At 35.5% G+C, this 25,235-nt stretch overlaps 1 protein-coding gene across 1 annotated transcript; it reads right to left on the bottom strand.

The window, feature by feature from the left end:
- Positions 1-9,859: 9,859 nt before the first annotated feature.
- Positions 9,860-25,235, bottom strand: LOC129280406 (regucalcin-like). Its single transcript, XM_064105058.1, has 6 exons — positions 25,083-25,235; positions 23,824-24,018; positions 22,539-22,731; positions 13,130-13,215; positions 12,065-12,196; positions 9,860-11,169 (listed from the first exon to the last, which is right to left on the bottom strand). Exons 2-6 carry the CDS (start codon positions 23,975-23,977, stop codon positions 10,961-10,963), a joined length of 774 nt encoding a protein of 257 aa, XP_063961128.1. The 5' UTR covers positions 23,978-24,018; positions 25,083-25,235; the 3' UTR covers positions 9,860-10,960.

The following is a 25,235-nucleotide window of genomic DNA, read 5'->3' as shown; positions in this document are numbered from 1 at the left end:
TCATTGTCACTGTCGGCAGGCAAAGTTCCGGGATCATGGAAGGTAGCGAATGTCTGTCCAGTTTTTAAATCTGGTGACAGGTCAGATCCCTCTAATCGGCCTGTTGCGCTTACCTCAGTTGCCAGTAAGATGATGGAATCTATTGTAGTGAGCGCAATTGAAAACCATCTCAGTACTAACTGCCCAATCACCAGCGTTCAGCATGGATTTAGAAAGCGTAAATCCTGTGTAACCCAATTATTACATCTTACGAATGAGTGGCTTACCTGCCTGGAGGGTCGGCGTTCATGTCCTGTCGATGTAGTCTACTTAGACTTTTCTCGTGCATTTGACAAGATGCCCCACGACGTCCTGCTTTGTAAGCTTTCAGAAATGTTCAATATTGGCGGTAACCTCTGGGCATGGATGAAATCCTTTCTATGCGGACGACGCCACCGTGTCCTATACAAAGATTCCTTCTCGGAGTGGGCTCCTGTCCTGTCTGGGGTTCCTCAAGGGAGTGTCTTAGGTCCGCTGTTGTTCAATTTGTTCATCAACGATGTACCTAATAGCTTGGAATCACCTTGTGCATTGTTTGCGGACGACACAATCATCTACCGACCTGTACGTGATATCACGGACTCTGCAATATTACAACGTGATCTTGACAGGGTTTCGCAGTGGTGTGTTTCCAATGGAATGAAGCTAGATGTGAGCAAAACGAAAGTGATGCGAATTTCATGTTTAAGGAAAAACGTCGCCGAACCAGTATATCATTTGAATGGAGCTCTCATTGAGCCAGTCTTACAAGCAAAATATCTAGGGGTGATAATCAATACCAAGCTGTCTTGGGATGATCACGTTGATTACATTACCCGCAAAGCCAATAGATTGCTGGGATTGATCACCTCCATGTCATCGGGTTTAGCAACTTCAGCTCTCCTGGCACTTTACAAATCTCTAGTACTACCGATACTAGAGTACGGCTTTTTTTTTCATACTTTTGCCCCAATGGGCAAGTTTATTTACAAAAAAAAATAACACGTTTACAGAAGTCCAATTATAAACATTATTCAAACAAATGTTTCAACATACTCCATTTCAAATTAAAATCTTTCCTTTTTCCATTCAAATCATAAATGTAACATTCATCTAAATAATAACTTCGTATTACCTTCTTAATCTTCTTAAAATCAGGTACAGTCTTGTTCAACCTCGAGAAATATAATTGTTGTTTTACTAAAATGATAATACAATTCAGGGCATCATTTCGCTTTTCTTTATATCCAAACAAAATATTTTGTGGAGTAAATTTAAGAATAAACATAGGAGATGATATCCACGTTTCTATTTTACTCCAAATATTTCTACTAAAATTACAGAAGTAAAAGAAGTGTTCAATTGTTTCCTTTACAGTATAACAAAATGTACAGCACTCAGTATTGGTGATCTTTAGTTTGAATAAAATATCATTTAAAAACACAATTCTATTGAAAACTTTGTATTGGAAATACTTTATCCGAATGTCAGTTGTAAATCTGAAAATCATCCTATTAAATTCCGGTATTTTAGTGTGATCCAAAAGAATAGTTGAATTTTTTCCCCATTTTGCTGCAATAGTTTTGGCGGAATCTTTATTTCCTATCAAAAGTTTATATATACTTTTACACCCCTTTTTATCACTCATTATAGGAGAAATATAAGGCATAACAAATGGTTCACATATTCTATGGTCTAGATTTTGACATTTTCGATTAAACACACATCTTAGAGCCTGAGAAATTGAAAAATATTCCAAAACATTGACTTTTAAACTAAACTTAGATTCACATTCAGTTAAAGATATAATATTTCCTTCTCGATCTATTAAATCATTAACAAATCTTATACCCTTTTCTTGCCAGTATTTAAAATAAACAGACTTTCCATCTATTTGTATTTTACTATTTTTCCATAACGGTTGCGCTAACCAATTGATATTTTCAGATTTCTGAAATATCGAAAATAGCATGGCAAAAAACTCTTTCCAAAATGGATTACTAATCTTTTCCGATATGTTATAAAAATATTCATCTCCATAAAACAGATGGAAAGGCTGTCCTAAAGAAAATCCTAATAGACTTTCTACGTCATCACATTTTCTCAATATAATTCTTCTCAACCATGTCAATTTTAATGCTTTGTTAAAACAATCTATATCTATCATTTTCAATCCCCCTTCTTCGTATGAACCAAGTATTTGTTCCCTACTAATTTTGTCTGGTTTTCCATTCCATACAAATTGAAAAAATTTAACTTTAATATTTTTCATTAGTTGAGCCGATGGACTGGGGATTGAAAGAAAAAGGTGATTAAATTGAGGCAATAAAAGGGATTTAGCCACTGTAATTCTACCCAAAGGTGTAATATTTCTCTTCGACCATGAAATCATCTGTCTTTTCAATTTATCGAAAATCCTATCGTAATTGAAATCTGGGATCTTGTTAATATTCACAAGAAAATCTGTACCAAGATAGCGAAAATAAGTATCCTTTATCAAGTTTACTTCTAATTCAATGTCTAAATTTGTCTTTTTTAGGTTACCCAAGAAAATAATTTGCGTCTTTTGTGAATTGAGTTTAAGTCCAGTAAATTGAGTAAAAAAAAAGAAATCATCTCCAACACCTTTTGAAAAGACTTATTTGAGCCAGAAATGAACAAAGCCTTATCGTCGGCATATTGAAGTATTTTGAATTCTCTTTTATTTACGCTGATTCCCTCAAACTGGTTTGAATTTCTTATCCATAATGCAAGAATTCCCACACACATAATGAAAAGGTAAGGAGAAATTGGATCCCCTTGTTTACAGCCCCTTTGGATATTAAATCTGTGTGACAATTGAGAATTAACAATAACGCTTGAGTAAGCATTACTGTGCAAGACATCCACCCATCTCTGAAATGACGGACCCACCCCAAAAAACGAAAGAACCTTTTGAATGAATTCATGGGAAACACTATCGAACGCCTTTTCGAAATCTAATAGCATTAAAGTACAAGGTAAATTTTGCTTTTCCGCTAAAGCAATAATATCGTTTATTATTCTAATATTTTCCCCAATAAAACGACCAGGTAAAAATCCTTTCTGATATGTGTGAATGACTACTGATAATACCTTTCGTAACCTATTTGCAAGACATGTAGATAAAATTTTGTATACAACATTAAGAAGAGATATCGGTCTCCAATTTTTAAGAAAATGACGGGGCTTATTACCTTTAGGGATTAAAGTTATAAGACCTAAGTTTTGTGAAGGAGATAATTCACCTGTCAAATAAGCATTTTTGACACTTCGCCACAAATAAATTCCTATATCATTAATAAAATACTTAACAAATTCTGCTGTAAAGCCGTCTTGACCAGGCGCTTTACCAATTTTAATCTGTTTAACTGCATCAAGTATTTCTGAATAACGTATATCCCCTTCTAAAACCTCACTTTCTTGTGGTGTAAATATCCTTACTTTATTCAAAGGAATCATATCAAACAATCTTTCGGCCTCTAATACTGGTTGAAATGCATACAAATCCTTAAAATAAAGATATACTTCTTGTAAAATATCTTCTTGTTGATCAATTAAACAGTTGTTTTTATCGATCAATCTTATAATTGTCTTTTCCACTGATCTCTGTTTTTCTAGATTCAAAAAATATTTTGAAGGCTTTTCTCCAAATTGCATTTCTTGTATCCTGTTATACTTAATCGAATTTTGCTGCTCATTTTCAATAATGTTTTCTAATTGTTCTTTCAAAATACGTATCTTTTCAATAGTTGAAGTTCTTTCCTCTGATATCATATTGGTTTTTAATTTAAAAATTTCCTTCTCAATCTTGTTTTTTTTCTTCCTTATTCTCTCTTTTTCTTCTCACCGAATATAAAATAGTAGAACTTCTCAACTCCATGAGAAGAGTATCAAAAAACAACTGTTCATTGATAGAAAACAAAATATCTTCCTTTCTCATCTCTTCATATTCTGTACCTTGAATAGATTCTTCGTCTGCATATTGTAATACTTCTTCTTTTATCTTTCTTTTAATAACGTCCACATATTCCTCATCTTTCAACAAAACATTGTTAAATTTCCAATAAGTAAAACATTTTTGGTACTTATCTAATTCGAATTCTAAGCTGATTATAGAATGATCAGATTTATATCCAAACAGATGTTCTGTTTTTGTGATTAAAGAAAAGAGATCGGAAGAAACCAAAAAAAAATCAAGCCTACTCTGTTTTAATGGAGTAGGCTGTCTCCATGTATAACTTCGAATCCCTACATTATGTTCACGCCAAACGTCTACCAAATCCAAATCATTTTTCAATTCTATCACCTTCTTCCTTGCTTCTTTGTTGTTCAATCTAATGTAATTTAAAGTATCCAGATCAAAATCTTGCACCAGATTCCAATCCCCACAAATTATTATGTGCGGATCATCAAACTCAATTGTATATCTTTTTAGATCATCAAAAAAAAACCAGGAGTATCGTCATTTGGACCATATAATGAAATTAATGTTACTTGCAACGTTCCAATACAAAAGCTCAGGATAATAAAATTACCTTTCTCATCTATTTTTTCCTTTTTAACTTCTACAACAAAATTGTTGTCAAACATAACAGCTACCCCTCTCGAGCGAGAATTGTTACAGGAAAAATAACATTTACCCAACCACTCCCTCTTCACTGAAAGACATATTTCAGGAACAAAATGTGTATCCTGTAAACAATATATCTGTGCTCCTTTAGATTTTATATATGCAAGGATGTCTCTTCGTTTCGTAGCATTTCCTAGTCCACGGCAGTTAAAAGATAATACTTTCACAGTCATAGAATCACTCGTAAACAGCTACAGTCAACAAATGACAACAACATTATGAAGACATCCATACAAAATCTATCATAAAAGAGAGTGGTTGGATAATTCATTTGATTCATTTTGAATTGAGTAAGTGAGCAAGGCATGTTTACACAGATGTTTCGCGGCTCCAAATATTTCAGAATGTCAATTTCACAAGGACTATGCATAACAAAGGCAGCTTTAATGTTCAACAACCAGGCAGGCATACCAGTGCATTGGAAATGGCTACAGCTAAACTTCATCACATAATGTAGGGATACACATATTCCAATTGTAAATACTAGAACATGGTTGTGTACAGAAAAGTGTATGGTTATTCCTAGAGTCAAATTGTTCACTTCAAAATTTCTGTACAACTTAGAAAAATATATTGTTCTGGTTGTAATTTCACAAGCATACCTTTTTAAGTATAAATTTTCTAATAAAATGTTACTCTCAATCCTTTCAAAATATAAAGAATTCAAATTTTGAAGAAAAACTTTTAATATTGCTTGAAGGCATGACTTCAATGAAAGCCTTGAAAAGTAATTTTGTAACTCCTTCATTATATTTGTTTCTGATTCCGAGCATAGAATATGACATTGAGATTTTGAACCCTGACTCTGAAAGAGTAATATCAACATTACTTGGAACCATGACTTTAAAAAATATCTGAAATGGCAGATGTGAGATTTCTCAATCTTCCTTGCTTTTAACTCCAAATATTGAACAAAACATTGACCTTCTGAAACCTGACTTGTAAAGTACATTTGTACTAAGCTACTGTATTCCAGGTATAAATGAATAATTAGAGTACATGTATTACTATCCATTCCTTTGAAATAAAAACATTTCACATGAATCAATATTGTTTGGAAGTATAAATTAAAGAGATAGTATTGAGATATCCCGGTTGTTGCCGCTTGTAATAGCCACAGTTGGATATAATATTGATCCTGACTTACATGTAACCCTACTAACTGCAATGAGCAAATGTATCCATGAAAAAATATTGGAGACAATTGTTTGGAACCTATGTATAAATTAACCTCAACAACCTGTTCCATCAAAAAATCTTTATATGCATATTTATCACATTTAACACATATGATATGGAAAAGAAATATCAAGGTGTATAGAGCATGACTGCTTAACATAAAGACTTCATTCGAATCTTTCGAAATGTAGCTTGGTAAACGTGTTCTCGCCTGTCCTTTGGAGTATTCATAAATTGTCATGAAGGATAACAAAATGCAGTCTCACAGGCAAACTAAAATCTTATTAAACGATGACATTTGACTCCCAATCAGCACATGTATTCATTGAGTTTCAACATATAATGCCATATAATTTTCATCCACATTTTATGGTGATGATTTTTCTACTCACTAATCCTTTTCACTCTCACTGAACTTGGGATGGCTCAGCATGTATCTCCGCTGTAATCCGGCGAGCGCTCGAAGTCGAAGGCTTCGTTTTGTCGGGATATACCTGCTGGTCATCATCTTGTTGGATGAGGCTGTGGTCATCAACAACAAGTGTTGCTTGTACTTGTTGGGTAGTTGCACGCTGCTTGTCATAGAACCAAGCCAAATTACCGCTGCTATCACGCCATTTTCCAGCAGAGAAGTAGTGTCGCTTCCCCGCGTTAAAGGATTCCTGCACATCTTTTTGCCATTTTTTTTCTCTGCTCTATCCATAGCTGACAAATCATCGATGATATAGAAAGGGTATTGCTCCAATTTTTTTCGCTGTTGCGAAAGCACAAAGTGCTTATCCTGGTACGACAACATCCTGATTAGAAGATGGCACGGCCTATCTCCTACCTTCCGGCCGTCCCGATGAGCCCTCTCGACCCGAGGGGACCGCATGTCAAAGAATTTCTCAAGGAAAGCTACAGCCACCTCCACCCCTCTCTCCTGGCGAGACATCGGTAATCCCACGACTCTTAAATTGTTCCTGCGAGAAAACCTTTCAAGCTTGTTCTCTGCCAGCGCCGACTTCTCAAGGGCTTGGGTGTTTTGTTGGGTAGCAATCTCTAATTCCTTAACTTTCTTCTCTAGTGGAGACATTCGCTTCTCTAGCTTTTCAGTCCTGTCACCTAAGAAATCCAGAGCTTTCTCAAAACCTGCACACATAGATTTTATATCTGCTATGCCCCTTCTGACATAATTTTCAAAGTCCGATGAAAGTTAATCCGATGCACTAGATGTGTCGGTTTGTGTCCCCGAAGTTTCGGCCATGGCCTTTGGTGCGGTTCCGCTTCTTAGGTTCGGCATACCGTAAATTTCAGTTGAATAGGTTTCCACGTGCTAACTGGGAGCTCGCGCGTCTACACGTCTTTACTCTTCAGCAGTCATCGAGAAAAAAAAAATCTCGAGAAAAAAAAATTCGAGTACGGCTTACCTGCGTGGAACCCCACCAATAGGAATCTCGGTGACAGGCTTGAGAGTATTCAAAGAAGAGCCACTCGTATCATCCTGAAACAGCGCAGGCAGCAGATGCCCTATCCTGAGCGTCTAAGACTCCTTAATTGGGTCTCGCTAGAATCCCGTAGGAAATATTTGCTCATTAACTTCGTGGCTAAAGCTCTCTACAACATTGTTGAGAGCAGTGATATTTCTTTGAAAATCAGAGTTATAGAAAGGAGACAAGAGGATATCAGGTTCCATCACCTGATGGCTCGTACGAAACGTTTCAGTGATTCCGCCATTTACATTTTTCCTAGACTGTGGGACGAACTACCTCGGGACTTGCGCATTGACTTTGTACTCTCTAAATTTCAGACCTGGCAATACAGGCTGAAAAGTCATATCTTCTTCAATTAACTTTATCTTTTGAAGTCTTTGTTTAATTTACGATAGGTTAATTTAATAATTACGGTATGATTTGGAATCATTCATTCGTATACTTTTTTTTGACATTCTTGAGCCGAAACTATAATTTTGATTATACTGCTTTTATGTCTCTGGCGTCTTTTTTCTTTTGCTTTTTTCCCCTCTTTTTCCTGCCATTATTTAAACATCTTCTGGACAGTTCCATCGCAGCTTCTTTATTATAATTGTGTAAACAATTTAATATATGAAGTACTCGTTCTTTAATGTGTTTTCCTAGTTTCCTTAATCGCCTGAAGCCCACTAAGCCTATGTACCTATTCACTTCTTTTACCATGTTTTCTTAACTTCTATATACCGGTCAACATATATAATCTTAGACATTCTTGTCAGCTTGCTACTACATGTTCTCATATTTTTTTTTTCTTTTTTCTCAGTTTTATACTTCATCGTTTCAGTTTGCTTACTTTACATTTTATGCAATAGTTTTTAAGCCAGAATTAATTCCTCATGTTTAAGCTCAGTATCGTGTCATGACCTAGTGTCATCATACATATTAGTTTCATGTTCTCCTTGTACTTTGTTTTTGTTAGTTGTTTAGTTTATGAAATGTTTTACATTTTACATTTTATTTACCTTCATGCTATATCTTACAGGTCTTCTATGTGCACCAGTTGGTCGGGAAGAGGGACCATTACGGTTACAGTGATTAAGTTTGCTTTCCTCTTCCCCGGCAGCCAACTGATGCATTCAGAGGACCGCCAGTAAGATTTTGCATTTATAATTGTTTGTGTACTCATATTTACATTGTTATATTTTGTGTGAATTGCCGAATAAATAATAATAATAATAATAATGATGTTTGTGATGAGCTGTGATTTAACACGTGAGTGAATGGAAGTCCAAATTACAAATCCATGTTTTTAAGAGGGGGGGGGGGGGGGGCAAAGTCATATTTCACATGGGGGCGCCAAATTCATGTTCAACCGAGGGCCCCAAATTGACCTTAAACAAAGGGGGTGCCATGCAATTTCAAGTTCGAACGGGGACGCAACATTGCTCGTTGTCTGTTTACAGTGAGATACGTGTCCAAAGAGGTTAAATGCGGCTGAATTAAAACATCCCGTTTTACGGTAATTTACAAAAACAATGTGCGCGTGTTTGAAGTCTGTTAAGTGAGATAGGTATCATGTTCAGGGTCACAAAAAGGGCTGAATATAAAACTCAGCTCGCGCTTCGCACTCGCAATATTTGATTACTGAGGTGGGTATCCTCTCCACCATGAGGAAATGAGTCTCAGTCAATAGGGACATATTGTGGGAGAGATGATGAGATGACGAGATCTCATGCAGATCCAAGATCTTATCACCAGGGGGGCGTTTCATGAAAGGACTTGTCGGACGTTTTATCAGACAAGTCCCATTTTATCCGACAGTTACCATAGGGACAGTGCCTCTCAGTCAATCAAAATCATGGAAAGATGTCAGATCTGACAACTTGTCGGATGAAAATATTGATGAAACGCTCCCCTGATCATCTCTTTCACTGGATGTAGACATGACGAGATCCACGATATTGTCATCTGATCATCTCTCCCCACAAGATGTAAAGACATGTCGAAATCTAAGACCTTGTCATCTCATATTTTTCCCTAAGAGATGTAGACATGACGAGACGACATTTTCTGATCGTCTGGGTGGCCATTTTTAAGCTTCCATAGTTTTTTTTTGTCTCTATCTGGCTCTCTCTGATTCTCTCAGTCTTCCTCCTTTCTCGTTTGATTACTGGGCCCCGTCTTACAAAGAGTTGCGAATGATCCGATCAACCATAACTATAGACGGCCAGCAACGTCAACATCTAAAATGCAAATTTGTCCAAAATAATTCCTAGATATGAAGTATGTCCATACATTCATCATTTCTTTGAGAATTCAGTGTTCTTTATGTTTACAGAGGCCATTGTGCAAATTTCTTGAAGGAAAAATTATGGTATGGATGGATTTCCATAGAGTTGAGATTTATTGGATCAGTCGTAACTCTTTGTAAGACGGGGCCTTGTTATACTATCCGCGTCAATAAGTCATACAACAATGTTGCGTGCGTATATGTTTTTAATACGATTTTATCTTAGAAACAGAACATAAGTGGCAACAGAATGTTTAACTCATAATATCAAAAGACATGTAGGCGATACCAGGGGGAGGGGTGCCGTGGGCGACCACCTCCCCCTATAATCACGATGATATTTCACGTAGTGAAAAAAAAAACATGAAAGGAGGGGGGAAGAGGGCAAAAAGGGAAGAAAGAATTCAAAATGTATAAGAGTTCTAGGATGTGTGACTCTATGATACCGCTATAATTAGAAAAAAATATGACGTCACTTAAGGCATCTTTGGTCTGTCTTTCAAACATTATGGGACGCCCCTGCCGGCTGGAAGAAGATGGAGCGTTGTGGCCCAGTGGATTAGTCTCCGGACTTTGAAACAGAGGGTCGTGTGTTCGAATCCCAGCCATGGCGTAATTTCCTTGGGCAAGAAATTTATCCACATTGTGCTGCACTCAACCCAGTTGAGGTGAATGGGTACCTGGCACGAATTTATTCCTTGAAATGCGTGTGCGCTGTAATCTTAGTAATTACGACTGCCAAGCTACAGCTGGGGTAATCATATCCAAGTCCTTTGGAAGCGCATAGAGACATCATTCATGTGATATGCGCTATACAAGAATTGTATATTATTATTATTATTATTAAATGCAGGGCAAACAAGATTGTCATAGATTCCAGCTGAAAAAATTCGAAAAAAAAATAGACGAAATGAATTTTTTTGTAAAAGGAGCAGCACACGTTACGCTGTTCATGAACATTGTCATTGTAATGTCGACAACTCGTGTAATATAAATCATAATCACCGAGTAATGATTTCTTATTGAACATTGCTATGGCAAGTAATGGTAACTATGATAATTGACATCAATGATAAAAAAGTGGCACATGTTGTTTAAACTGAATACAAAATATTTAAGCGAGACATTATTTTACGTTCCAATCAAGAATTATGGTGTCTTTTTCACCAAACAATTCAAATTTATTATATCAAGCGTCACGAATTAGCAACGCTCCGATATTTCTTCCGCATAGAATGGTGCATGTATCTTTACAAAAATGGCATTATATTAGAATAACGGGCAAGACTCAAAGTTAAATCAATGATATGTTTACAAGACGAGAAATAGAAAAATAATTGGTTCCCACTTTTTTGGAATAAAACATCACCACTAATTGTCTTTGAATACGTCACACTTGACCCCTTTGACCCCTAGGTCAGTAACCCGGAAGATGGAACCAGCAGTATCTTGTTCCTTGAGTTCATCCGGTTTGAGAAAGTGTTTTGCACACGTCACGTAAGGTTCATTGCGATTGGCCCCGCCCCAGCAACAGCTTGTGATGTTCTTGGTTGGAAATTTGATGGACCGAAGTTTTTCGCCTGGAAAAAAAGATAAAAACAATTGTGGGAATTTCAAATTGGTAAATTCTAGTACGAATTTATATCAATGAAACGTATCAGCAAATATTGATCAACGAGTTTTTAAGCATATTAAGCGGGAATCATTCAAATAGAATCCAGATGGTGAAGAGGGGTAATAGAATCAGGGCAAATCAAATGTTTAATTATTTTAACGAGTTCGATTGGGAACTTCTATTGACAAGCAAAAATAAAATAAAAAAGGAAACCATTTCACAGTAGGCAAACAAATTCACAATTAGCAAACAAGTCAATAATCCCTTTGTATGAGTGTTATAACAGTATCCAAAAATAGTTTGATAATTCAATTCATTTATTTCCACTTAAAGATATTTTAAAATTCATACATAATATAAAAACATACTTGGTAATACAAATATCTTTGGTGGTAGTAGCATAAAAAGCACATAAATCGTTTGTTGGAAATGATCCTCCCAAATTATGTACACAACAAACATAAATAAACTACAGATACATTAAAAACGCACATCAGATTTTAAATAAAAATAATTATTTGTTTTGCATAGGCTCTGCCCGTAAGTAATTTGATGTATTGTTCGTATTATTGAACACATTGATCTTTTTTAATCTCTAGGCCCTTGAGGAAATCAGTTTACATAACTGAAAATGCCACCTTGATCAATTTCTTGCCGAAAGAATGGGCGCCATGGGTTTCATAACAAATAAATAAATAAATATATAAATATATAAATAAATATATAAATATATAAATATATAAATATATAAATATATAAATATATAAATATATAAATATATAAATATATAAATATATAAATATATAAATATATAAATAAATAAATATTTTGAAGAAACTCACTCTTATTAATCTACTTACCTGTTTTGGGGTTATATCTGTTAACAGCCCATCCATCAAACAAGGCGACCCATAGCATACCCTCATCATCAATACACATACCATCCGGTACACCGTCTGACTTTGGAACGCTGATTGCCTGTCGTCTGTTTGCTGTGAGGTTTCATAAGGAATTTGAAGAAGATAAAGAAGAATAGGATAAATTCGGAAGAGCTCTGCATATGACTATAACTCACAAGTTATGCTTTCAACTTAGCCCCCCCCCCATTCTTTTCTGGTTTTAATTATCATTGTGAATAAACTCCTATTTGTCTCAAGAACCATTTATTCCATTTCATGATATGTTATACCCATGTCAACCAATGAAAATGTTTGTATATTATGTGAATGATGGAAATAAACTGAACTGAATTAAAATTCGAATGCTCAGGGGCATTTATCAATAGACAGTTGTTTATGACCTCTTTGTGAACCTTCTCTGGTTGATGGTATGCGTGTTTTCCTTAATTGGGACCTACTTAAAAATATTAAGATAAAGTACCATACTTTGTTATTATAATAACAAACGAATGAGGCAAAAGTTTCGAAGAGGTGCAATTCCGAGAAAAGTCGTGAGCGAGCGAATCAAAGCGAATGAGCAAAAAAGACCCCAACCCTTTTGAACATAATTTTCGTAACGTGATAATTTCACTCTTTTTGACCCCTTCATAATTTTTTTTTCTTGCCGACCAACCAAAAATGTTGAATAATGATATTTCTTCTGAGTCGAAATAGGGGTTTACATCTATTAAAAGCTTTCAGTAGCAACCTAAACAAAATATCCTGTGAAAACTTTGTCTGCTCTTTGAAGTCACCTCTCTATAATAAGAGAAAATTCATAACCCAGGGCATCTTTCTTTTTCATATCCCCTCTTTTCTTAAAGTGTATAAAGGCAAGCGACCTATTGCGTTTAATAATAACGAAGCGTTTGTGCCCAGTAAGGCACTGCATCGTATACATCCAGATTCAGACAAACATTTGACATGTTTGCTTTTATCATTAACGATCTCGTTTTTGTTTTTAAGAGAATATGGGATAATTCGTACCAATTTCACCAGTTTCGATGTTATAATCAAAAGCATCGACACCGTGGATGAGTAGAAAAATGTTACACTGATAAATTGTAGATAAGCTTTGAGTCATTTCTAACAGGCAATGCAATTATAATGACCTTTCTCCCTAATTCACCCTTCTTACCCTGGTATAGTATTAATAGGGATTCTGACATTTTTAAAGCGCCATCCCCTTGGTTTCTCAAGTAAAAGCATGAAAACATTTTTTTTAATACCGAAGGATAGTAACACATGAGAAAATTGAACGAAAAATAATTTGCCTCTTAATAATATCCAGAGCACGCTGTAACATCTGAACCGTTAGAGTCGAAATATTTCGCTTTTTTTCCTTCAAATTTTGCGCTACTTAATGGCACAGTTGCAATCAACAAACTATTTTAACCAAAATCATAAAAGGATCGTCAAATTAACTTTACAGTTCCCCCCCCCCTTCTAAACAAAGCAAGGGAAAACCTACGTACATTCTGGGCACACGAGAGTAATTCATCTGCGCGCAAAGCATGCCGGACAGGCGTAAGTAAAGATCACATGACTTTATTGATTAAAATAATTCATTAAAAATAGATCAAATGTTTGTATATCAAAATAAAAACGATAGAGATAATGCTGTGTTCATACTCTTTCATAATTAAGGCGTTTGGGGAGGCTAGACTGCATTTTTGTATTTCATTTTAATTATTATTACCCACAATGCAGTTTTGGTTTTTCTGGCAATGAACTGGCCGAAATTATGGTTAGTCTTATTTCAGGCCATTTAACTTTTGATTGAGCTGGGCAAGTACCTGATTAACATATCAAGTCTTAATGTACTGTTAATTGTGACTTACATGTATGTCAATGGATTAAAGCAAAATCTATCGAGGGATTGATTTTTAATGATTTTTTGATGAGCTATGATATAACACGTGAGTGAATGGGGGTCTGTAATACTCATGTGTGCCCTTCTGCACAAACTCTCGGACTGTTTTGTCGGGACTCAAACAAAAGAGGGAGCCCTGTCCTTTTTTGGTTTCTTCCGAGCTTGTCGACGGATCTTGGACAGCCATCGTGCCTTTAAGTAAGGGAAAAGCAGGCGAAAAAGAGGGAGAACGGATCAATTGATATAAATAATCGTTATACATGTAGTTATGATTATCAATGCCCCTATTATGTTTTACCACTATTCAAATTCATGCTACTTCTTTGTTTAAAAAATAGCAAAAACCCACCATCACCACCACTCCCAACAGGCTCCAATACTACTAATGTCGGCGCAAGTAAGCCCATAACCTTATGCCACTGTCATGAAATCATTTTCTTGTGGAATGATTGTGCGTATTCTGGGGGGGGGGGTCTTTCTGGGCCCTGGCCCCCGGTTAGATGAAAAAGGGGGCACCAAAAAGAAAAAGAAAAGAGAGGGAAATAAAAAGATGAAAAACGGAGGGAAAGAAAGAGAAAAGGGGAAAAAGCAGAAGAGGGGAGGGGGCGCCGGATTGATGTTTTGCTTAGGGGCGCCAAATTGAAGTTCGATATAGGGGGCGCCGAATTGATATTGGACTTGGGGGCGCCGAAATGATGTTCAACCTAGGGGGCGCCGAATTTTGATTTTACCTTGGGGCGTCCAATTGATGTTCAACATAGGGGGCCGATTTGATGTCCAACCTAGGGGGGCGCCGAAATAATGTTTTACTAAGTTGCGCCGAATTGATGTTCGACGTACCTGTTGGGGCGCCAAATTTATGTTTGACCTATGGGTTGCCGAATTGATGTTCGACATAGGGGCGCCAAATTCATGTTTAACCTAGGGAGGGGGGCGTGTTACACCCACAAATGTAATAATCGCCCACAAATGTAATAACACTTTACCCACAAATGTAATAATTTTGATCGCCCACAAATGTAATAATGACTTTACCCACAAATGTAATAAAGTTAACTTGGAGGGATTTTTGGCGAATCCGTTCTAAACTGAAATCCTATAGTAATACGTTCATAAAGCACAAAAGTGCAAAGTCTTTTTTTTCCAGACCCGGTTAATAAAGAAAGTATAATATACTCCAAAGTCTTTTCTTCCAGACCCGGTTGTTTCAATAATTATAATATAAGTTCAAAGTCTTTTTTTCCAGACCCGGTTGTTTCATAAATTATAATATAAGTTCAAAGTCTTTTTTCCAGACCCAGTTGTTTCAAAAATTATACTGTAAGTTCACAGTCTTTTTTTCCAGACCCGGTTGTTTCAAAAATTATAATATAAGTTCAAAGTCTTTTTTCCAGACCCAGTTGTTTCAAAAATTATACTGCAAGTTCACAGTCTTTTTTTCCAGACCCGGTTGTTTCAAAAATTATAATATAAGTTCAAAGTCTTTTTTCCAGATCCAGTTGCTTCGAAAATTATAATATAAGTCCAAACTAAAACAACAAAACAAAGACCTTTGGTGTAGTCTTTGCTCCAGACTCAGTTATTTCAAAATAGGAAATTATAAGAAACAATAAAAACAAACAAACTATATCAACAAAGACCCCACAATATCATTGATGTAGAATAACGTTGTTTTGTTAACTTGGGTTTTAAGGTGCGTATCATTCAGATATGAACATTTACGCCGATGATTGATTTTGTCGTTTTCGTGGTATGCGTTATCACAGGGTTTTAATAGTTTAGAAGATGCTGGGATTAAGTTTTAAGATTAAAGTTTCGCTTAATTTGTATTTTTCAGAGAACTGGGTGTGGAGTACAGACAACACTCTAAACCCAAGCATTTTAACTGGGCTTAATTTTGAATTTTTTTTTTTTTTTTCAATATTTCTTTATTTTTTAAATAACCGGGTCTAGACGAAAGACTAAGCATAATACTCGTGTTATTCCACAGGAATAAGAATATGACAAAGTCTTGTGTTTTTAAGACTGTTTGAATTATTTTTTAAATGACTGGGTCTGGAATAAAGACATCGCTCTAAACATGTGGTCTTAATTTGGATGATTGTTGGTTTTTAGATTCGTTGTTGGGGTTGGGTTTTATTGCTTTTTTATTCTTGAAATAACTTTGTCTGGAGAAAAGTCTACAATCGATCTTCATGTTATTCCACAGTAATCAGATTATTGGGTATTCGTTTTAGAATATTTGTAAAAACTATCTTTTTTTTCAAATAATAACCAAGTCTGGAGAAAGGATGTTTGCTTTACCCATGCATTATTATTTTATTTTTTTTGGTAAAATAACCATTGCTGGTCTTCTTTATTCATCAAACAAAATATATTCACAGTGCTAACATTTGCCTCCATTTCTGGAGGGAAATACATGGTTTTCTGGATTTCACATTTTCTTCTATCTGTAAACGATATCTTAATAGGTAAAACAAAATATTAAACAGCCTTTGAATCGTTATTTTCCTTTTAGATTCTTTTCCAGCGAAACATTTATAAATGGTATATAAAGCATAATTCAAAATTATATCTACATCATTTTTTTCTTTTGATCTAAATGAAATTCATGATAATATATGACATGGCTGGAAATGAAAATTTGGCAAAATATATTTCTGTACATTTTCTTCAACTTTTTTCCAAAATATTATCATTATGTTACAAGAGAAAAACATATGACTGCAATTACCTTTTTTATCACAGTAAAAACATTGGTCATTTTCTTTTAATTTCCATCTAAAAAGGTTAGCTGGTGTTGCCAAAATATTATGCATGAACTTAAAATTAAAATTGACAAGTACATTATCCTTAACTAACTTTAACTTAAATAACCAAACATCTGTCCAAATTGGTAAACAGTCAAATACTAAGGTATTACACCAAAATTCCTCTACTCTAGATTCTTCAGTTTTTACTTGGATCAATTCATAATATATTTTCCTAACTGTCAATTTACTTAATGAAATAATACTATCAACCAATCTAATATCATTATATACATTAACATTGGATCTAAATTCCGAATACTTATTTTGTAATAAACTTGTATTAGAAAAAAGAGACATTTTGCCACATAACTCAATAGCCTGTCGTATACTGTCGTGTTTTGTAGGGGTCTTAGTATAATTTAAAAAAAAAACTGGATGCGGGGTAAATACATATTTTTACACCCAGTTACACCCAGTAAGGGTGTAACTTTTGTAAGATTGGTCTTAGATTTGAACTGTTGAAGTTTTTTTAATTCTGGTGTACCGCAAGGCAGTGTTTTAGGCAGTGTTTTAGGGCCGTGTCTCTTTAATTTGTTTATAAATGACCTTCTCTCCCAAACCATATCACCATGTGCACTTTTTGCTGACGATACGTTATTATACAGACCAATATTTACACCCTCTGATAGTTGTCAGTTGCAAAACGATATTGATAATATTCATTCATGGTGTACGAACAATAGAATGCGTATTAATTCATCCAAATCTAAAGTTCTACGGATAACATGGGCAAAGAACCCTGGAGTACCTTATTATACTTATGACAATATTGTTCTAGAATCAGTTCAGCAATACAAGTATCTAGGAATAATGCTTAATAATAAGTTACAATGGAATACTCACGTTGAACACATTGTTAAGAAAGCAAATCGTATGCTCGGTTTTGTATTGTCAGTCTCTAAGTCCTTGACCGCATCTTCCATATTCTCCTTGTTCAAAACAATTGTTCTTCCGATTCTTGAGTACGGTCAACCAGCTTGGCACTTGCATACGAAATATCTATCCCAAAAGGTCGAAAATGTTCAGAGACGAGCCACCCGCATAATACTCAAACAAAAAAGACAAGAAATGTCCTATCATGACAGATTATTAAAACTCAACTGGCAAACATTGGAATCAAGGAGGAAATTTTCACTACTATTTTATGTTCTCAAGGCTTTGTATAGTATTGTACGTTGTGATGCAGTTAGATGTTCCATTATCATTAACAGTCGGCATTTGGAGGACGTGAAGTTCAACCACCTCCGAGCGCGAACAAATCGACTTCATCTATCAGCTATTAATTCTTTTCCCCGTTACTGGGATGAATTGCCGGTAAGTTTGCGCTCTGGGGTGGTTGTTAACTCACTTATCTCATGGACGAATGAGCTAAGAAACAATTTTGTGCTTAGCCGGTGATGAATGACCATGTTTATTTTTGCAGGAGTTTATTATTTAGGATTGTGTTTGTGGCAGTTATCCTTGTTGTTTTTATATCTTCGTAGCGACTATTTTATTTTTAAATTTAAATTCATTGATATTGATATTTTAAGTTAAGATGAAGTGATATCAAGTAGACCTATGTTATTCTATTATAATTGATCTTAAACCTTTTTGTTCATACTCACTCTTTTATCCGCTTCTGTTTTATGTAAGCACCCACTGGATAGGGTCAAATGGTCTTCATTGACTACAGTAATTCAGTTAACTTTATTTGACCCTGGCAGTCCAGTGGGTGCTCAATCTATACTCTGTTATGTTTATTATGTATTGTACTTCACTGTACCAATTTCTATACTTTTCACTGCCGAAATAAAAAAAAAAAAAAAATAATAATAATAATTCATTTTTTTAAATAACCGGGTCTGGAGAAAAGAGTATGTTTTAAAACTCGTGTTATTCCAGAAGAGTGAGAATATGATATAGTCTTATGTTAGAAGATTTTTTTTTTGTATTTTTTTTATGATTAGGTCTGGAATAAAGACAATGCTCTAAACCTCTTTTTAAAACAGGTTCTTAGGTTGAAGGATTGTTTGGTCTTAGATTTGAAATGTTCTTATTATTACTGTTAGCGTTATTTTGAAAAAAAAATAACAGGGTCCGGCTGAAAGACTATGCTATATGTCTATGTTACCCAGCATTAATAAGATTGTGGGGTCTTTATACTATTTTTGTTGTTGTTGTATTGTTATTTATAATTTTCGAATAACAGGGTTTGGAGAAAAGACTAAGCTCGATTTTTATTTTTATTCCACTGGAATATCATTATGGTATCTTAGTTTGGACTTATATTATAATTTTTTTAATAACTGGGTCTGGAAAAAAGACTTTGGACTTATGTTGTAATTTTTTAAACAACCGGGTCTGGAAAAAAGACTTTAAATTATGTTATAATTTTTTATTTAATCGGGTCTGGAAAAAAGACTTTGCAATTTTGTGCTATATGAACGCATCACTATAGGATTTTAGTTTAGAACGAATTGTCCAAAAATCCCTTCAAATTTATTACATTTGTGGGTAAAGTCATTATTACATTTGTGGGCGATCAAAAATTATTACATTTGTGGGTAAAGTGTTATTACAATTGTGGGCGTTATTACATTTGTGGGTAAAGTGTTATTACATTTGTGGGCGTTATTACATTTGTGGGCGTTATTACATTTGTGGGTGCAACAGGGCGCCAAATTCATATTCGACCTTTCTGGGTTCCAATTTGATGTTTGACCAGGGCGCCAAATTCATGTTTCACATGGGGGCGCCAAACTCATGTTTGCTCGCATCAAAATTAATGCTTAGTTGGATGCCCATCCTGTTCATGATTACCAAAAGTCTTTAGAAAGTCAAAATTTTAGGTCAGAATATAAAAAAAATCTTTTCGCTCTTCGCGCTCGGATCAATTGTTTAGGAAGGTGACAATCCTGTTCATGGTTGGATAAAGTGCGTACAACATGTACAATGTCTAAGTTTGGGTCGGAAGATCATAAATTTTCAGCTCGCGCTTCGCGCTAGCATAAAATGTTTTGTTTGACACTCGTCCTGTTCATGACTACCAAAAATGCTTACTCGAATGTCCAAATTTGAAATCAGAATATAGAAAATTTTCAGCTCGCGCTTCGAGCTCGCATCAATTGTTTAGATAGATACTCATCCTGTTCATGGTCACAAAATGTGCTTTGAATGAGAAGTTTTGGGTAAGAATATAAAAAATGTTCAGTTCGCACTTAATTAGATGTTCATAATTACAGAAAGTGCTTATGATGTCGAAATCTTAATGCAGAATATAAAAATGTTCAGCTCGCGCTTCGCGCTCGCATCAATTGCTAAATGAGATGACCATCCTGTTCATGATTACCAAGAGTGCTTAGAATATCCAAATTTTAGGTCAGAATATCATTTTTCAGCTCGCGCTCGCGCAATTGTTTAAATAGCTACCCATCCTGTTCATGGTTACAAAAAGTGCTGAGAATGTCCACTTTTGGGTCGGAAATTCAATAATTGTCAGCCTGCGCTTTGCGCTCGCATAAAATGGTGAGATAAATAAAGTGACGATCCTGTTCATGGTTAGATTAAATGCTTAGAATGCCCAACCTTGGATCGGAATATCAACAAATTTTAAACTCGCCATCGCGCTCGCATTAAATGATTTGTTAGAAACCCATCCTGTTCATGATTAGCAATAGTGCTTATAATGTCCAAATTTTAGGTTAGAATATCTAAAATTTCAGCTGGCGCTTCGCGCTTGCATCAATTATTTAGATATATACCCATCGTGTTCATGATTACAAAAAGTGCTTAGAATGTCCAGTTTCGGGTCGGAAATTAACAAATTGTCAGCTCGCGCTTTGCGCTCGCACAAAAGGTTGAGATAATCCTATTCTTGATTACTTAAAGTGCTTATAGATTTTCCAAATTTGAGGTCAGAATAGCAAAACTGTTCAGCTAGCGTCAATATACTAATCATGTTTACGGTTGCAAAGTTGCTTAGAACGTCCAATCGGGACACATATTATAGATGAAAATATTCCCCCCCCCCCCCCCTGTTGGCGAAAGCTGGATCCGCCTCTGGTAAAGAAATTACAGCTCCCGCACACACAATTTTAGAAGGGCCTACCACCTGACGACTCTTTTGAAAAGTTAAACTAAATAGAAACCCAAAAGTCCCTAAAATTCTATGGTTTTTGGTCGCATTTATTCTTTTCAGAAAGTGGTATTGCAACATATTTATGGATGTTACATAACTGGAAACTTTGATCAAAATATTTCTCTTAAAACACTTGAAAAAAACCTATCCTGGACTGATATGGATGAACGAAAAGAATACTTTCTTGCCACACAAATGTTTAAATGTATACATGGATTAGCCCCTCCCCAACTTTGTAATGACATTGAAATGGTATGTGACCGACATAATTACCATACAAGAAATAATGATAGCCTTAACGTAGTTGCACCCGTTGTTCACCTTTCAATTTTCAAACAAGCTCTCAGATTTTCCGGTGCCAAACGATGGAACGACATACCCCATAATATTCAAAATGCACAAACTATCGAAACATTTAAATTGATTTATAAGAAGTTTTATTTCAAAAATTGATATTATATGCTTTTTGTTCCATTTTACTTTATTTTTCTCGTTTTGAATTGTGCTAATGATTTGAGATATCAAATATGTTGGAACGAATAATTTTTATGTAATATAATTCGTACTCTTAGTAAATAAGCTTCCATTACTTAACTTGGTGATATTTATTTTGTAAAATTTTATAATTAAGTCTAGTAAATGCTCAATGATAATAATTATATTCTTAATTTCCTTCATAAATTTTGTTAAATATTGTACTTACTTTGTCATTGATATCATGCATCTTAATTTATATCTCACAGCTATTGTTTTGTCTACAGGATAGTTTTCACATTTCGTCAATTAAAAAAAAAAAGAATACAGTACTAGTCACCGTTCTTTGAATCACTATTGCCCGTTTCGGCCGGAGAGCAATGGAATTAGTCCACTGATTCTATTGTTCTCTGGCTGAGGCAGGTAGTGCTGAGTCTGGGAATTGTGACTGGTAGTGTATCTTATCTCTAAACAATTTGGTATTAGTGATAATTCTGATTTTAAATGTTATTGAATTCACTCATTACTGTACATTACCCAAGTTACTCTTTTATCTATTATGTATATATTGTTATTTTATGTTAACAGGACCAGGCTGAAAAACAGTTAATCTGAGCCTGTTATCCTGTATAAAGACATTTTAATAAATAAATAAATAAATAAATATTTTCTTTTAATTAACACGTTTAAAAAAAAGTGGTCATCGATTGCCTTCTTCTCTCGTGATTATGAAATAACATAATTCAAATTGCATTTAACAGTTTAAGGTATCTATGATTGCCTGGTGGGTGGGGGCGCCATTTTCCGAAAAGTTCACAGGGGCACCAAAACTAGGTCCGGCACTACGGGGTGCAAAATCATGGATACGCGCCTGGAACGCCCTTTAACTCCAACAATTTCTATTATAAATAACAATATTAATAACTGTTGTTTATAGATTAGGCTCATTCTCATCGTTATAATATGATTCTGTAAAATAGTCCGTACTTTTCCTCGGAAGTCTTTGCTTTAACAACAAGCACTAAGCGCTATAAGGTGCACCTTTAATGTCCGATAATATTTTCCTAATTCTTCTGGCTGTACCAAGTTTAGTTGAAGAAATGGATCGATTAATACTTTATCAAATTACCTAACCAGAATCTTCCTGCTGGATCGCACTTGCAGTCATTGAATCTGGTTCCCTTTTTTATATCTATTTCACAAAATGTTTCGAATTTTCCGGCATCCCAGTTGATGTAGCCCACCTCTCGTCCAACACACGCCATAGTTCTTCCACTGGTTGTGGTCACAGTTGCCCCTACGGCATCACCTGGATGAATCGGGTGTCAAATTGTAATTATTATCATGATTATAAACAGGAGAATATTCAAAATGATCAATTAAACAACAATATAGGCCTACTAGTTGCGCAATGTACCATAATGTTGAGGGAGCAAGATATGGCGTATGGCGTAGAATTTATAAAAAGATGCGAGCGAGCAAAATTTTGACAATTTATTTTGCTTTCCTTTTCTCTCCTTGTCTCTTTTTTTCTTGGTCGTAATTTTTAAGGGGGAAGAGCCGCCACCCCCCCCCCCCTACCCCCATCTGTACGACACTGCAATATACAGTTTCTTATGGAAACACCCAGCAATTATGCGTGTAATGTTTCATATTTCATAATTATATTCATGATGATAGGAATGGACATGTAGTTAGCGCCATTTATCTAGATATAACCCCCTCTAGATTTTTTTCTCGACCAAGAAAAAAAGGAAGGAAAGGGAAAGAGAGAAGGTGAAATATTAAAAAATAAAAATGTAGACATTTTTGCTTGCTCCCTTCGCTCGCAACATTTTATAAATTTTGCTCGATATCCACCATATCTGGCTCCCTCAATATTTTGGCTCAGTACGCCACTGCATGGGTGAAATCAATGATAGACCCTCAAACTTAATATGATTCATTGATTTATGACACATATCTTTATAATATCTCGAGTTAAACTACAACTTTAGACCAAAGTTTATACCCGAGTTCAAAAAGCGGGCTTCATAGTGTTTATGGATATAAATTTTCATTATCGAATATTTGACCTTTGCCTTCCTATAACCTTGAAAATTGTATCTCGTGACCCCATTATGAATTTCAAGTGATTATCCGATATGTCCAAGTCCAATGTAGTAACACTCCTGGCATAGGCGGCACCATTGTATGTTGAAAAGGAAGGAAGTTTATTATTTAAGAATAGCTATTTAAGAATACTTGAACATACTTATCAATGGCAAGTATATTATCTGATTATGATCCATTTCTGGGCTTACCATCGAAAATATTCACACTTTTCCAATAGCTTTACTAAAATAATTAGTGTTTGACAATGGAATCATTGGTCCCTACAATATGACCAAATCATACTTACGGACCTCGACCTTTTTAGCTTCCTTTGGCACGGAGTTGTAAGAATGAACGAACTTGTTAAAAATATCAACATACAGAAGGGTATTGGTGACGTCGTCCCAATGAGGTCCTTCCAATAGGTATCCCGTATCCTTCTGAACAACCTCAACAGCCATGACGTCACAATGTCCACTGGTCAAATTATGGTAGGCCTATTCTGCGAGAACAAACATGAAATAAATGTTGTGACTTTGGTGTGACACAGGGTTCAATAGTTGGCCCATTTCCTTTCATATTACATGAAAAACAATATTACATGAAAAATAACTTTCATGGATCATAACATTTTCTTTTATGATGCAATGACCCCCACCCCCCCCCCCCCCGCTAAAACACTTATTAATGGTGTTAGGCGATCTGATGATTAGAAAATCTGATTGTGGATGCAAATTTCCAGGGCTGTTCCGGATTACGTGGGTGAATATACTAAGTGGTGCTATGGGTTACAGGAGAGGATCTAGTAAACGGTTCGGTAGCTCTATGGCAAACCTGCTGGCAGGTAGGGGCCTTCAGTTCTGTGTGACACAGAAACCGGTAGGGTGCATGGCCTTGTCGTTAGAAACGTTTTCTAAGAAGTAAAGAAGGAAATGAATAATTAAGGAGAGACGGTGCTTCAACTTCAACTGATATCACAAGTGTTCAAACTCTAGTCAAGTTGGATAAACTATACGCCTTCCATTTCTTGCATAAAAGTCGGACTCTAAATCTATTGTGTCCGATCCGACTGGACCCGCCCTTCCCCGACCTACCTTTGCAAATCAGAGCGCAATTGGGAGTTTGTTTTGGGGTAGGCCGGGGGACAAGAAAATGAGAAGAAATTGAATGATTGTTTTAAATTTGCTGGAAGGTCAACGACGAAGGCGCTCGTGCAATTATTTTAGAATAAAGATCCAGTTTGTGATGGTGAAGGTAATTGATAATGGCATTTTCTCCTGCGACAATTGCTGCGGGCTTAATACCTCAGATGCCATATTTAGGGTTAGAGGTATGATTGTAAAAGGGATTTTGGTTCAGAATAATCTAACGTTTATTCAGTTTTGGAGGTTAAGTTTTATGTTTTTGTTAACGTGCAGATTTTCCATCGGAGCAGTTGTCGCTGGAGCAAATGTCACTCTAGTCATGCTAGTAAGCTTGTGCGTGGCAATGAGCATCACCAATGCAGTAACCTTTAAAATATGAAAATTGTAAAGCCAGTGCCATTCTATATCTGTGTTTACTTACGCTACTTCGATCGATCGCTTGTGGATGTTGTTTCCCTTCAACTACGGCTCTGGTTGTATTGATCGCAATTATCGGCAAGAACGTGCGATTATTCAAATATAACACCCTCAATACAGCTGAAATGATTCAACATGTGTGGGTCGTGTATACGTG

Source organism: Lytechinus pictus, chromosome 9 (assembly GCF_037042905.1).
Source record: "Lytechinus pictus isolate F3 Inbred chromosome 9, Lp3.0, whole genome shotgun sequence".
Lineage (NCBI taxonomy): Eukaryota > Metazoa > Echinodermata > Echinoidea > Temnopleuroida > Toxopneustidae > Lytechinus > Lytechinus pictus.
The sequence above is the reverse complement of the archived record's forward strand: the minus strand, read 5'-3'. Positions and strand labels throughout refer to the sequence as shown.